Genomic DNA, 16,000 nt, shown 5'->3' on the forward strand with positions numbered 1-16,000 from the left:
GAAATATTTTGTATTATTATTTACATGCATGTTGGTATCAATTCATTAAAAAAGTCAAAATTTGAGAAATCCATTAACATTGATCTGAAAAAGAATCAAAAATGTTTTCTGTGCATATTCCTACAAGAGACCTAAGCCTGAGCTCATCTGTGTGCTTTAAAGAGATATGTAAGTGTCAATCAACTTGTCCCACTCCATAATCTAATATCTGTTTATATCCTTGTATTTTTGGAATAAATTCAGAGAATTCTGAACCTTTCAATCTGCATGTTATGACTATATCTCATTGAACCAAGTTCCATTTTTTAAACCCCTAACATTTATTTTTATACTGCAGTATCCATCCTAGTATTTTAGAGGTAGAAGCTAATCAATATGGGAAAAAAATTCTTCTTGTTGTAAATGTTCATATTCTTTAATTAATGTTTACCTTTGGAAAAAGTAAATTTTTGCTGTAGAGCTTTCTTCAGAGCCATCTTAACATCCTTGTTCCTCAGGCTATAAATGAATGGGTTAAGCATGGGGGATAGCACATTGTACATCACACTGGCAATCTTGTCCTTTTGCAATGAATAGCTGGAAGAGGGCCTGAAATACATGAATGCTATTGTCCCATAGAAGAGTATAACTACAGTGAAATGGGAAGAGCAGGTGGAGAAGGTCTTGTGCCTTCCACCAGTTGATTGGATCTTCAGAATGGTTTTGATGATATAGACATAGGAGATCAGGATGATCACGAAGGGCCCCATTACTAGCAGTGAGGCCTCTGTAAAAATCAACAGCTCATTGATGGAGGTGTCTGTACAAGAGAGCTTTAACAGTGGTGCGAGATCACAGAAGAAGTGCTGGATTTTGTTGGACTTACAGAAGGAAAGACGTAATGCCAACAGTGTGTGCAAGAAAGCATGCATAATGCTGATGACGAAAGAAGTTAACAACATGGTGAGACATACCTTCTTGTTCATGATTGAGATATAATGTAGAGGATTACATATGGCAACATAACGGTCATATGCCATAATAGACAGAAGCATACATTCTTCTATAGTAAAAGCAATGAAGAAATAGAGTTGGGTAAAGCAATTGTAGAAAGAGATGGTTTTCTTGCCAGAGATGAGGTTGCTTAACATTTTGGGGACAGTAACTGAACTGAGACACAAGTCCACAAAAGACAAGATACAGAGAAATAAATACATGGGTGTATGGAATTGGGAATTCCCACTAATAACTGAGATCATGGTCCCATTCCCCAGTAGATTGATCAAGTACATGACCAGGAATATAAAAAAGAGAAAATCATTTAATTCTTCATGATCAGTAGGTCCCTGGAGAAGAAATTCAGTAATAGGTGTCTCATTCCTCCATTCCATTTTCAGCCCCTTACTATGGAAATCTAAGAAAACTTTTACCAAAGAGAAATGAGTCAAGATGGCTGTAACATGGAGAGACCTCTTTTCAAGGGGGTCACAGGTGAAATAATACTCCAACAGCTGAAGAAAAAATTAGAAGAAAACATGGAAATTTCAGAATAAAATGAGAAAGAAAAATATATTTATATATTTGTTACATTTTCTTATCTGATAAAGATAATAAAATTAAGCATACCCTATCACACATGTCCAACAATCATACATTATATGCAGTTTTCAGAATGAACTAGCCAATCTAACAAAAGCTAGATAGGTCAAAGTAGTAGGTCAAACTGCCCTATCAGAACAGCTAAATACATTAGACTTGTTTCACTATGTAGACATATTTCACCTAATCAAAAAGTAGACATTTCAGGGTGAAGACTTGAATGGGAGAATTTGAGGTTTCAATTTTATGTAGGTAGCTTCTCCCATTTACATCAATCCAGTGGTCCAGTGGAGCAGTTGCACAAGGCTAAGTTTTTGTATGAAATATTGATCTGGTTGTTGAAAAAATATGGGACACCAATGATGATACAGGTGACTATGAGTTAGCTTAATTTTTGCCTTCTTATGGAATAGCATCTGTTTTCATGTGGATCTGCAGAAAGGTTCTCTTAAAATGTGCAGTGTTATAGTGCGAATCTGCATTCAATTTCCGGGCCGGGATTTATACCTGGTTTCAATTGTTGAAGCTCCTTGTACTCAAAGTTGAGCATGGATCCCAGGACTGTGCGTTACTCTATAAAGGGTACCAATCCCTGAATGTCCATTATAGAAAACTGTTCAGTACTGATATTTATTGGTGATGGATTCTGAGTGCCATTTACAATGTCTATATTTAACACTGGTGAGTGGAAAAATGACAGCACTGAGTATAAGTGAAGTGTTAGGGAGATCCAAAGAATTAATTAACACATTTTGTTTGTCCAGAAGGCTAATTTTATTCCTTTATAAAAATTGAAAAATACACAAAATTTTCCTTAAAACAAAGTTTAGGGGTTGCCCCAACTCGCTGTTTTTTTTTTTATAACTACTGCTAAGCTTAACAGTATGTTGTAATTCTTGTGCAGTCAACAAATAATGAATGGTCTATGACTTAAAAGCCACCTTTTATGCAGAAGGAAACTTCTTTCAGTGGCTGGTCACTAGCTTCTGTTCTTCATGTTTTGTCAAAATATCGTTGTATTTTTCAATGAGGCTTATCCCTCATTCTGCTGCATCATTAACAACAGTCAGATTGGATGCCCGATTCCAAAGTTTCTTAAAAATTGGATCATCAATCCACTCATTAGGATGTTTCTTCAGGAACATTTTCACATTTGCTGATCCTCCTTCAATCAGGAGATCAAAAAATGACTGTGTTCTCTGTGTTACAAGACTTTCAAAGGTCACAGGTTCCATTTCATCTGTATGCATGAGACATCATGGAATGTCTGGCAATGGTGGACACTGTAAATTTTGCACCATTTGCAGCTTTATTTTGGTATGATTCTGTCATTAAAAAAGGCAGGTGCTGCTAGGTGTTTGGACAGAAACCATAGATGGAAATGGTTGTGAGCGCTTTGTTTGCAACAGTTTTATTCGTGTAATTTCTTCAACTTCCTAATACAAGAGTCTATGTGTTGTGTTGGTATCCTGACTCAATCCCATACAGCCATCACTGACTCATGCGCCAACTTATAGCTTTCTGGTAAAGCTTTCTAGTAAAGGTTTTCTTTCATCATAGTAATGAAAATTAACCAGTGAAGAACATCCAGTCCACATGGCAGTCTAGCAATTGACAGCTGACAGACTGACTTTCCAAGGAGCCAGTTTTCGGGTGCATATCACAATTATCTATATACACAACTCACATGCAAACTGTGCATGCTGGTGTGACCTCTAAATATTATCTAATCAATCTAAAATTTGACACATGAGTAATACATACCAAGTGGACCAAAATAAGCCTTGTGGAGACAAGATTTGACAAGGCTGATTTTTTTTTTGTATACTACAACTGTGGATCTCCCTAGTGGAATGTGCTCACTGATGCAGCTATATGTAGAGTTATGACATTCACACATTATGGAGGTAATTTTGTACTGACCAAACAAAGCACACATTATAACATGATGGCACATTCTTTACTAATAGACAGTACATATATTGATGATAAAATATGCTAATCTACTTGAATATTTGAATAATCTGGCACAGGACTGTACACCTACTCAAATGGGGTTTGAGAGCTGGTGTAAATGTCCATGTCTGTAAGGTATAAAAGACTTTTGCAAGTTATATTAGCACTTTACAAAGAATTTAAATGCTTAAAGCACTCATTTTAGGATCTCCATTTACATATATCAGCTTTTAGTCATGTAGAATAATACACAATATAATAATAATAATAATAATAATTTTATTCTTATATACCACCAAAGCCATGAAAGTTTGAGGCGGTTTACAACAAGAAGTGCTGGGCAATAGGCGAAGTGGTCATCGAATACAAGCCCTGGTAGTTCAAGGCAGTTAACAACATGACAAGGCGATGACCATAGCAGGAAGGAAGCTGGGAACCAAAGATAGAGATATGAGGGGTATTCAATAATTTATCTACCTCACTAGGAAGGAAAAGAGTTTTCAAAAAATTTTTGTTATAATTTTCAATATAGTCCCCTGATAGCTCCATACACTTCATCCACTTTTCCTGCAAAGACTAACTCCTTTGAAAATAATTCTGTTTGACATTCAAACCAGGACGTCACAGCTTCCTTGACGTCTTCATCACTTGAAAACTGCTGTCCATGATGAGAGTTCTTCAAAACTCAGAACAGGAAATAATTCAGGGAGGCAGGTCAGGACTGTAGGGTGGATGGTTCAGCTACTGAAACCCACGTTCTAGGATGGCAGCCTGTGATTATCATAACATGTGCACCAGCAAATTATCATGAAGAAGTTGTATGCCTGATGTGAGTTTTGCTCATCTTTTCTCCTTCATTGACTCTTGTAAAGTGATCATTGTGTTGACATAACTCTCCCCAGTTATGGTTGTCTTGTGTGGCATGAACTCCAGAATAGAGTGCTGCGCGGGGACAGAAATCCCACCTGTACCCACCAAAATCCCACCCATCCTCACCTGTCCCCCGTGAGGAATCCCACCCTTCCCTGCGAGGAATCCCTTCCGTCCCTGCGAGGAATCCCTTCCATCCCCGCCCATCCCTATAAACTTCAGAAATAGTTATTTAATTTAATTATGCTACTGAATTAAAGGCTTTGGTAGAGACCCATTTACAAATAAGCAAAGAGACTTTATTAATTTGGAAATATTAATTGGGAAGAATACATACTTTGTAAATGGATTTCTACCAGAGCTTCTAATATAAATATAAAATATAAATACTCAGTTGATGAGAACCCCCAAGCTGTCAGCTGAGGACTTCCTTTGTAGTTGGCCGGGGGTCCCTTTTGCCAAGTTTGGCAGGCAGCAGTAGCGTCCCTGAGTCACAGATGCTGGCACCTCAGTGGCTCATGGATGCTGCCAGTGACTGCTGTGCTTGGTGGAGGGGAGTTCTGGCTGTCTCTAGAGGAGGTCCTCTGCTGGCGGTGCTTGGGGATCCCCACCAGTCACAGCAAGGATCAGCAAGTACTTCAACACTATAGAAATAAAACCAGAAATGCATTTCCTTTTCTTTTGAACACAATACAAAGACATCTGCTATATACATTTCCCAAAGCTAACATATTTTAGTCAATATTTTTCCATAAAGTTGGTCCCAGTTTATTTTTTCCGCTTTCCCATCTTCTGTAAATTATTCTGTTGCTGTCCATTGGTTCCTCCTACCATGGTCCAGCATTTATCCCTTTCTCATCTTTCGTGCCTGCCCACCAGCCCCATGCCCAACATTTCTCCTTCTATCACCCCTCTCCAACACCATGCCATATCTCTCCCTTCATTTCCTTCACCACTATGTCCAACATTCCACCCTCTTGCATCCATTTCAATCTGTCCCACTGTTCCCTTTCCACCACAATATTTCTCCCTCTTATCTGTACCTCATTCCCTCCCTATGACCAAAAATTTTCCTTTCTTCCATTCCCGGGTACACAACCATCTCTTTCCCTCCCTTCCTCTCTCCCTAGTCCATGTCTTCTGTGTCCAAAAACGCACTCTCTCCCCCACCTTAACATTTCTTTCCCTCCCTTCTTCCCTCCTCTTTCCCAAGTTCATGCCTTGTGTCTAAAAACGCACTTCCTCCTCTACCTCAGCATCTCTTTCCCTCCCTTCCTCCATCTTCTTTCCCAAGTTCATGCCTTGTGTCCAAAAATGTACTCCCTCCACCACTTCAGCATCTCTTTCCCTCCCTTCCTCCATTCTCTTTCCCAAGTTCATACCTTGTGTCCAAAATGCACTCCCTCTCCAACCTCTTTACCTCCCTTCCTCCATCCTCTCTCCCAAATTCATGCCTTAAGCCAAAAATGCACTCCCTCCCCCCCTTTTGAGTTTCGTCTCCCAGCCCTCATCTACAAGCAAATTACCAGTAAAATGGAGCTCGAGCCGCGGGCTCGTCTTCTTTTTCCTACCTGCCCTGCTGCAGCACACAACTGACCAGAAGTCTTCCCTGATGTCAGCGCTCTCGAGACTACGACGGGAACTCCCCACAGCCATTTCCTATTGGCGATTTACACGGGGCAGGAGCGTAGGAAGATTGCTCCTGCCCCGAAAGCCCGCTAGACCACCAGATAAGGCCGGGATGCTGGGGGAAAGCGGGAGGGAGGCGAGGGTGGGTCAGAGCCAAATATTCACGGTATTTCCCTATTCGCGGTCCGGCTCTGCCCTATCCCCCGCGAATAATGAGGGAGATGTGTATTATTTTATAAATTATTTCTTTCTGTACCACTAGCTCTTATCTTTATGTTCATATTCAGTGGTTCCATTCATTTAAATTGCTACACTCAATATGCATGGCTAAAATAGTGTGACTGCCCATTAGTTTATTTTAAAACATGGAAACAAATGATAAAAGCAAACAAAAAGAATGTGATATCTTTTTCATTGAACTAACTTAGGGCTCCTTTTACTAAACTGCGCTAGCGGTTTTAGCGCGTGCTTAGCACATGATAAATTGCCATGCGCACTAGACGCTAATGCCTCCATTTAGCTGGCGTTAGATTCTCTGCATAGTGTGGGGATTAGCACACGCTAAAAATGCTAACGCAGCTTAGTAAAAGGAGCCCTTCATCCATGTAAACAGTAATTTTGTCACTATTCATGCATATAAAGTAGATCTTTTATTTAGTTGGCTTAAGCTATATTCAGAAGAGCTTAATTTCATGTTCTACCTGTAACCTATGCTGCCCCCAAGTCTGCCCTTAACTTCACCGTCAACTCTATATGTGTGTTTTATGCATAAAATTATTTGTAGGAAACAGACCAAATTAAAAAGAAAGAAAGATGACTCATGCATCAGAATCGGTGTGGATCTTATAAATCCAGGTGCATTATTTAACACTTAACACTTTGGTGAAAAAGAAAACATGGTTAGCTGCCACTGAGTAGCAAGTCCTCGGAGTCCTGGCTTCAGTCAAGCAAAGACATGACTCCTCTCTAAACTTTCTCACATCTAGTTTTTAAGATATTATTCTCACTGTACACCTGTGGCTCCTGTGGTTCCACCAAAGAAATTCATAAAACTTCCTTCCCACCACTATTCTAGTTCTAAAAAATTCAGACAAATACAGATATCCAATGCCTCTTTATCTTATCCTGCAGCACCATCTATTATTCCAATATCAAACAACCTCTCTTACCTCTCTCTTCAGTTATAAAGATTTACCAGTACAAATCTGTATGAAAAGTTCCGTTTCATAAATCCTCCTAGAAACATTTCCAAACTCTGCTTGATTTTCATACGATACCCAAATATCCTACAGATGCTTTATCATACAAAACCTTTCCTTTCCCAGATTCAGAGGGTTTAAGAAGCTGCTGATTGACTTTCTGGATTTCTCTAATCTTCCCTCTAGAGTAAAGTTCATCCTTGGGAGTCCTCGAAGCTCTCAAGGAAAGGAATCCCCAGTAGTCTCTGAAAAACTGTTTTGTTCAAAGAACTAGTCAAAGTTTTTAAGCAATAGTTAAAGTAAATTTATGATCAAATACCTAAATAAGAAAAATACAATGAAGTATATCTATATATATTTTAAAATTGCTTGGATAATGAGCCTGATGAGGGGCCACACACCACTCAGAGGGGTCCCCACCACAGGCACAAGGTGCTCTGCCTCACCCAGACACTGCTTGCATAAAATGTCCAACTAGCAAATTACGACCAGCAGAAGGTACAGCTGCTGCATCACAGGGTGGAGGTGCAGTGAGAAACTGGAGAATAGCTGCACTGCATGTTGGAGGAGAGCTGCCAGGCCTCCAAAAATATCTGGTGCCAGTTCCTGGGTCTGCACCGCAATGTGCAGGTCTTGACTATAGCTGTGTAGGCCACACAGGCCAATGCACCTGCACCATATTTAGCTTCTACTACAGTGACTGCTGGGGTAGGAAAATCCCCAGCTACATGGGCCCGGTTACCAGACAGTGTACTAGACCGGGGGGAGGGGGGGAGGGGGGAGCAGATCCCTCACATGGTGCCACATTCTAGGTCATGAAGAACATCAGCCAATGACAACACCAAGTGGACAGACTTCCAAGAGGCAGAAAAGGCAGTGGGGACCAATTGGAACTCTGGCGCTAGTGCCAGCAGCATAAGGGAGGAGTCCTCTGGGAAACTGAATGCTTCCTCCCAGTATCCCCAGCCTTGTAGACCTAGGGCAGGATGCACAAAGCTCTGGCAACTCAATAAAAATACTGGGTTGGGAGCAATTTTGATTATATGAGGCATGCTCATCACAAATAACATGCAATCATATGAAACTATTTCTGCTGAGTAGTCCAGTAAAAGAAGAAGAAACTTTGCCAGGCGCTTGTGCATAGCTCTTCTGTGCAGGCCCAGTACAGCTCCTGTTCACTGGAGCTGATGAGCAATTCATTTTTGTGTTTTATTTGTTTCACAGTGATATGGTTGCAGATGTTGTGCGTGCCCTGCATCTAACAGCTGCATTCTGACCATAGGTGCGGGATAAAGAGAGAATAATATGGAGCGGGATAGTAGAGTGCCGCAGGGATCTGTCCTTGGACTGGCTCTTCTTAACATCTTTGTGAGTGGTATTGCAGAAGGACTGTCTGGTATTTTTGTGGATGAGTAATAGAGTAGATACCATGGACGGTATGGATAACATGAGGAGGGATCTAGCAAAGCTTGAAGAATGGTCCAGAAATTAGCAACTAAGATATAGTACTAAAAGTGCAGGGTCATGCACGTGGTCTGCAAAAATCCAAGGGGACAGTATAGTATAGGGATGAAGTACTTCTGTGTACCACCAGTGGAAACACAACGTTAAAGATTTATTCATTTACTTTTCTCAAAAAATAATCACGAATCACAGTACCTTAAATCCTCTGTGTCTGACTGTCTCTCTGTGTCTGTCTGTCGGCGGCACCGCACACTACAACCGAACCAGATGAAACACAATGTTAAAGATTTATTCATTTACTTTTCAAATAAAAAATCATGAATCGCAGGACCTTAAATCGAGAGTGTGTGTGTGCGCGTGTGTGCGTGTGCGTGTCTCTGACTCCCGTGGGAATTGCGGGAGTTGTATCTGATGATCTCAAGTTGGCAAAACAGGGATAAAAAGGTCAAAGCCAGGAGGATGCTTGGGTTCATAGAGAGAGGTATGGCCAGTAGGAAAAAGGAGGTAATAGTGCCATTGTTTAAGTCTCTGATGAGGCCCTATTTGGATTACACCCAATTCACCGTCTAATTACAGACCAATTGCAAGTATCACACTATTCACCAAAATAACTGAAGGGGTGGTAAATACCGAGCTAACCACATATCTGGAAAAATTCAACATCCTAAATGACAATCAATCAGGTTTCCGCTCCGACCACAGTACCGAAACCATCATAGCCTCTTTACTAGACAACTTACACACACTCTTTAGCCAGGGCTCCAGCGCATTGATCGTGCAACTCGATCAGAGCAGTGCTTTTGACTTAGTCGACCACAACATTCTCTTAGACTGCCTTGCATTCATCGGCATCTCCGGCCAGGTCCTCAACTGGTTCCAGGGATTCCTAAGAAACAGATCATACCGAGTATTTAAGAATGACTCCTTTTCATACAGCTGGGATAACTCCTATGGGGTTCCGCAGGGCTCCCCCCTGTCCCCCACCCTGTTTAATGTCTACCTTACCTCCCTGGGTAATCTTCTGCATTGCCTCAAGCTCAAATTCTTCATCTATGCCGATGATATCACAATAGTCATCCCGCTATCCAGTTTCACACCAGAATTCCTCACCTCCCTTTCAAATACACTCAATCAGATAGAACTTTGGATGCAATCCTACAGATTAAAACTAAACCCCGACAAAACAAAATTCTTCCTGGCTAGCCCCAAAGACAAAATCATAGACACCACAGTTCAAGTAAAAGGATCGACCTTTCCCCTTGAACAAACCCTAAAAATACTAGGAGTCACACTGGACAAACACCTAACCCTGGAGAAGCACACCGACATCACAGTTAGGAAAAGCATCTCGGTGCTCTGGAAAATACGCACCATAAAAAAATATTTCGATGACACGTCATTCCGCCTGCTAGTGCAATCCTCCATTCTCAGCATACTAGACTACTGTAATATCATTTACCTGAGCTCCACGAAGAAAACTATCAGAAGACTCAGAATGATCCAGAACACCGCTGTCTGCCTTATATTTGGCCTGAAAAAATGGGAACATATTACCCCTTTTTACCACAAACTTCATTGGCTACCATTGGAATCCAGAGTCCTATTTAAATTTGCCTGTTTCTGTTACAAAACAGTATTCGGCCTAGCCCCAAACTACATCAACCCACACTTCATCCTGAATCACAGAAACAAGAACTCCCGCAGAATCCAGCTATTTGCTTTCCCCTCCCTAAAACTCTGTCACTCCAATAAATTCTTCGACAAAACCTTCGCCGTCCAGGCCGCCAAACTAAACCCATGGATAGCCCAATTAATCCTCGAGGCTCCAACATACCTCAGCTTCAGAAAATTACTCAAAACACACCTCTTCCAACGCCACGACACTCAATTGCCCCCTCCTTAAAGAACCCCCCCTTTTTCTTATTCACGCCCCCCCCACCCCCGATTCACCCTATCCTGCCACCCAACCTGTTCAATTAATACTTAACTGCATGTAACTATGTTTAATTAATGTGAACCGCATGTATCTATGCATGTAACTATGTCTAACCAATGTAAATCTGTTCAATTAATACTTAACTGCATGTAACTATGTTTAATCATTGTGAACCGCCTAGAACTCACTGGGTATGGCGGTATATAAGAATAAAGTTATTATTATCATTATAATTATTATAATTTTGGAGACTATACCTTCAAAAAGATATAAATATGATGGAGTTGGTCCAGAGTGCTGCTACAAAATTAATTAGAGACTTCAATATGTATACTCTGGAAGAAAGGTAGAAGAGAGGAGATATGATAAAGACGTTTAAATATCTCTGTGGTATTAATGTACAAGGAGGTGAACCTTTTTCAAATGAAGGAAAACTCTGGCATAAGATGAAGTTAAGAGGTCATAGTTTCAGGAGCAATCTAATGAAATACTTTTTTTATTGAAAGAGTGGTAGATGTATCTCTGTGGAGGTGGTGGAGACAAAAACTATGTCTGAATTCAAGAAAGTGTGGGACAAGTGTGTGGGATCTCATAGGGAGAGGAGGAGATAGTGGATGCTGTGGATGGGAAAATGGGATGGGCCATTTGACCTTTATCTGCCATCATGTTTCTATATATACTGACATAAAAGATGCACAAACAGATACTGGCAGCTCCAGACTTGCCTGAAAATGTTACCTGATAAGAGGTAGGCGTTTTCCAATGAGCATTACAAGGAGTGTTCCTTTTAATACTAATGAGCTCCTTGTAATGCATTTGCATAGGGTTCTCATTACAACAGTTGGAAGAAGCCCCCAAGAACCCTTTTGAACACTGAAGGCTGAGCAGTCTTGTAAGTAAGACTGACTGCAACCAGTCTTACTTCCACAGCTAGCTTTGAACATCCCTTTCTCTGATTGCCCCAGCATTAATTGGATAGTGTCACTAAGAGGCAGCTTAACATATTTTTGGTTGGGGTGCACAAGTTTTGCCTCCAGCCTCACCACTAACCAAAAAATCTCTCCTTCCCTTACCTATTATCCCATAGTCCACACCTCCATGGCATTCAGGTCCCACATAAAAAACATAGATCTTGCACCCTCCCACCCCCTCTGAAGAAAATAGAAAGCTGCCACAGCCTTCCTCTTCTGCCTGCTTAAATCCCAATTCACTACTGACCCCTTTGTATTCAGATGGCAGGAATGAATCTCTCTTAATGAAAGACAGAAAAATGGAACTGGTTCCATCTACAGATGTTTCAAAGACTAAAAAGTAGTTGAAGCTATTTGCAGATTTGACAAAGATATTGTGAAGTGGTAGCTGTGTTAGTCCATGCTTAAAGTTTATTAATAAAAAAAAAAAATGATTAGCTTTCAAAGGCAATACCTTCTTCTTCAGATCAGAAATGAGCAAGTCGAGCCTAACTAAAGAGATTCAAAATGGCGATGTGGGTGGAAATTTAATGCAGAGCTCTTTGTTGGCCCTGTTTCAAAGCTCTCTTCCTATCTAATTTACCTGCTTTGACAGCTACTTCAATATCGTTCTCTTTCCTTGTGCACCGCCTTATTGAGGGCTGTGTGATTTTGTTATGTGGAAGAGAAAGGGAGCCTTGCGGCCAGGACCTCCAGCAGTCGGTGGCTTCATAAATCTCAAGCAAACAGTGCTGAACGTTGGAATGATGCGCCGGTTACCAGAGACACCCCAGACCTCGGGAGGAACGCCGATTTTATCTTAAAGCCCGATACATCAGAAGGCTGTACTCCAGCCTGGGAGTGGGTGCTCTGTGGAGGAGGAGGCAAATCAATCTGCCCGAATGGAGACAGGATTGGAAAGCCCCAGAGGAGCTGTGAGCAGTGAGGTATTTGAGAGAAAGACTCCTGCTAATTCCCGACCAACGGAACCCAACGCAGAAGCTGGTGAGACCTTACCTACTCTAAATGAACAGTTTGAGGAGATTGTTAAGCCTATTAAAAGTCAATATGGACGACCTGTGGAAAGCTATAGTTACCATGGACTCTAACCTTAAAAAAACGTTAAAAAAAAGCTATATCTATGGTGCATTTGGACTGTGCCTCTATTAGCTCCCAGGTAATCTTGAAAAAACAGAGTATTAAAAGACATGCAGATCAGATTAGTCAAAGAAAGATCTTTGGAAAAACACAGTCGGGATGGCAAGTAAGGGGGGGGGACTTACTTGATAAAGCCCTCAGGTGAAACATGTCTGAGAACTGTGTCCCCACCCGATGCTGAGCTAAAGAGCTACATAAGCTAAGTTATTCAATAATTTTTTCTAATTCTTTCAAGTGAAATTTTATACTAATGAGAAAATAAGTATACGTTTACAAAAAGCTGAAGTTAGCAGATCAAATGATGATTTGAATGCACAGTATCTTATGGAGCATGACTAAGAGCCCTTTAGAGGCACTTCTGAAGATCTTACTTGAAAAATTAAAAGTGAATATTAAGTACTGGAATCCTTTGATATTTAAATATTTTGGAGGCAATTTTACCTTCACGAGGTCATCCTTCTTCAGATCAGGTATCATTTACTAAGTTTCTCTGTCAAATGAGTAAAGATCTCAATCTCTCATTGGAATCTGACTCAAAATACTCTAAGGAGCATTTGGAAGAAATGGGTATGCCTCACCTCTCAAATTACCCATAAATGGTCTTCTTTCTCAAACTTTCAAAAGAAATCTTGAGACACCATATTCCATTCCCGCTGTGCCAGCGAAGTTGGAATCTCGCTACAGGATGATTCATTGTAAGGGATTTGAGAAATCTCAATTATCCCATCAGTCTCTTCTCGTGGAGTCTTCTTTAAAGAGAACCAATCCTTCCAAGGTTTATACCATCGTCCTGCCTGGAAGAGAAGGCAGGACTATGAACAAGTTTGGTCGTCGCTTGTATCAAAATTCACTCGAGTTTTGAACTACAAGTTTATCTCAAGCATTTGGTTAACACCATGCCTGATTTTTTCAAATATCTTCTGCAACATCACCTTCCAGAGTTTCAACAACTGTACAACACTCTGGGTCAGCTTCGCATGCATCTTGTTCAATCAGCTTATGATGCATTTGAACTTTCCTCTAGAGACATCGCCTTTTTGGTGGCCATGCGTCACTTTGCTTGGCTTCGTACTGTAGACATGGATCCAAATCTCCAAGATCAACTTGCTAACATCCCATGTCAGGGCAATGAATTGTTTGATGACTCTATCAAGGCAGCTACCAAGTGTTTATTGGAAATTAAGTCCTTTGCTTCCATAATTAGACCAAAGCCAAAACCTTCTACGGCCAAGGGCTATAGGCCTGTTTCATCCTACCACAGGCGTTTTCCTTAGAAGGAAGCTCCTTATTCGAGGGTGCCTCCTAAGAAACAACAGCAGCAACAAAGACAAAAAAACCTCAGACGCCTGCTGCACCCAAGGCCTCTCAGTCTTTTTGACCAGCTAACACAGAGTATAACCTCAATCATTCTGCCTCTGTCCTTCCCTCTTCCCATTGGGGGTTTTCTCCATCATTTTTACCAACGATGGAAACTCATCACATCCGACCTCTGAGTTCTCTCGATACTCAGAGAGGGTTACTCTCTTCATTTCATGCAGATTCCTCCATATCTTCCACCAAGAGAGTATCCTTCTAACCCATCGCAGACCACCCTTCTTCTTCAGGAAGCTCAAGCTCTGCTTTGTCTCCGTGCCATCGAGGAAGTTCCCTTGGAACAGCAGAGCAGGGGGTTTTACTCCCTTTACTTCCTTGTTCCAAAGAAGACGGGGGATCTGCAACCTATCTTGGACCTCAGAGCTCTCAACAAATTCCTTGTTAGAGAAAAATTTTGGATGCTGTCCCTCGCATCCTTATATCCCCTTCTAGATCAGAACGAGTGGTTATGCTCTCTGGATCTCAAAGAGGCTTATACTCACATTCCCATTCATCCAGCCTCTCGCATGTTCCTCAGATTTCAGGTGGGAAATCATTATTTTCAGTACAGAGTGCTTCCCTTTGGCCTGGCATCATCTCCCAGATTGTTCACCAAGTGCCTATTGGTAGTGGCAGCAGCTCTGCGCAACCATGGTATTCAGGTTTTTCCGTACCTGGACGACTGGCTCATCAAGGACTCAACATCTCAAGGGGTTGTTGTAGTAACTTAACAAACTACTTGGTTCCTCCAAAGTCTAGGGTTTGAAATCAACTTTCCAAAGTTCCAGCTCCAGCCCTCTCAGACTCTACAGTTCATTGGAGCTGTACTGGATACTGTGCAGTTCAGATCATTCCTTCCTCAACAATGTCAGGATGCTCTTGTTTGCCTTTGTCACAAAGTATCATCCCTCACTTCAATCTCAGCGAGACACATGATGATTCTCCTCAGTCACATGGCCTTTACAGTTCACCTGACTCATTTTGCCAGACTACCTTAGAATTCTTCAGTGGGTCCTGGCATCTTAGTGGGCTCAGGCTTACTACCCACTCTCTCAGCACATTACAGTGACTCCTTCGTTGAAACAGTCTCTCCACTGGTGGATGCTCTCTTCCAATCTTTCCAGAGATTTACTGTTTCAAATGCCCCCTCATCAGAAGGTCCTCATGACGGATTCCTAAATTCTTACCAACAGTTGTTTCAGAATTTCATCTAAATTAATCCATTGTACTTCCAGTGTTTTTTCCAAAGCTTCATTCTCACCCTGGAGAAACAGCTCATCATACTTTGGACTGCAAGCATGCTTTAGCTTTCTACTTACAAAGGACTAAGCCACATAGATCTTCTCCTCAACTTTTTATCTCTTTCGATCCAAACAAGGTGGGACATCCAGTGTCAAAGCGAACCATCTCCAACTGGTTGGCTGCTTTCATCTAATTCTTTTATGCATCTAGAGGGTCGAGTCACAGCCCATAAATTTAGAGCCATGGCGGCATCTGTAGCTTTCCTTAGATCTACTCTTATTGATGAAATCTGCAAAGCTGCCACTTGGCCCTCGGTTCATACATTCACCTCTCATTATTGTCTGGATTCTTTTTCCAGACAGGAAAGCCACTTTGGCCAGGCAGTATTACCAAATTTATTCTCCTGAATTGCCAACACTCCCACCATCCCATTCTGGTTAGCTTGGAGGTCACCCATATGTTGAAAATATGCTGCCTGCTTGTCCTGGGATAGAGCACAGTTACTTATCATAACAGGTGTTATCCATGGACAGCAGGCAGCTATTCTCACAACCCACCCACAACCCAGTCCCCCATTCCCCCTTCCACTCTGCTTAGGGGAGGGAAGGGAGAGATGTAGACTGGGATTCTGGAACCCTTTATCACCAGTGCCCTGGGCCAGGGCC

The 16,000-nt window shown here is 41.5% G+C and overlaps 1 protein-coding gene across 1 annotated transcript; it reads right to left on the bottom strand.

The window, feature by feature from the left end:
• Positions 1-419: 419 nt before the first annotated feature.
• LOC117368500 (olfactory receptor 1019-like) lies at positions 420-1,370 on the bottom strand. The gene has a single exon (XM_033962232.1). It carries the CDS (start codon positions 1,368-1,370, stop codon positions 420-422), a length of 951 nt encoding a protein of 316 aa, XP_033818123.1.
• Positions 1,371-16,000: the final 14,630 nt, after the last annotated feature.

Source organism: Geotrypetes seraphini, chromosome 1 (assembly GCF_902459505.1).
Source record: "Geotrypetes seraphini chromosome 1, aGeoSer1.1, whole genome shotgun sequence".
Taxonomy (NCBI): Eukaryota; Metazoa; Chordata; class Amphibia; order Gymnophiona; family Dermophiidae; genus Geotrypetes; species Geotrypetes seraphini.

Bases quoted from the DNA above. Each gene is read 5' to 3' on its own strand.
- LOC117368500 (XM_033962232.1), bottom strand. From the start codon at position 1,370: ATGGAATGGAGGAATGAGACACCTATTACTGAATTTCTTCTCCAGGGA.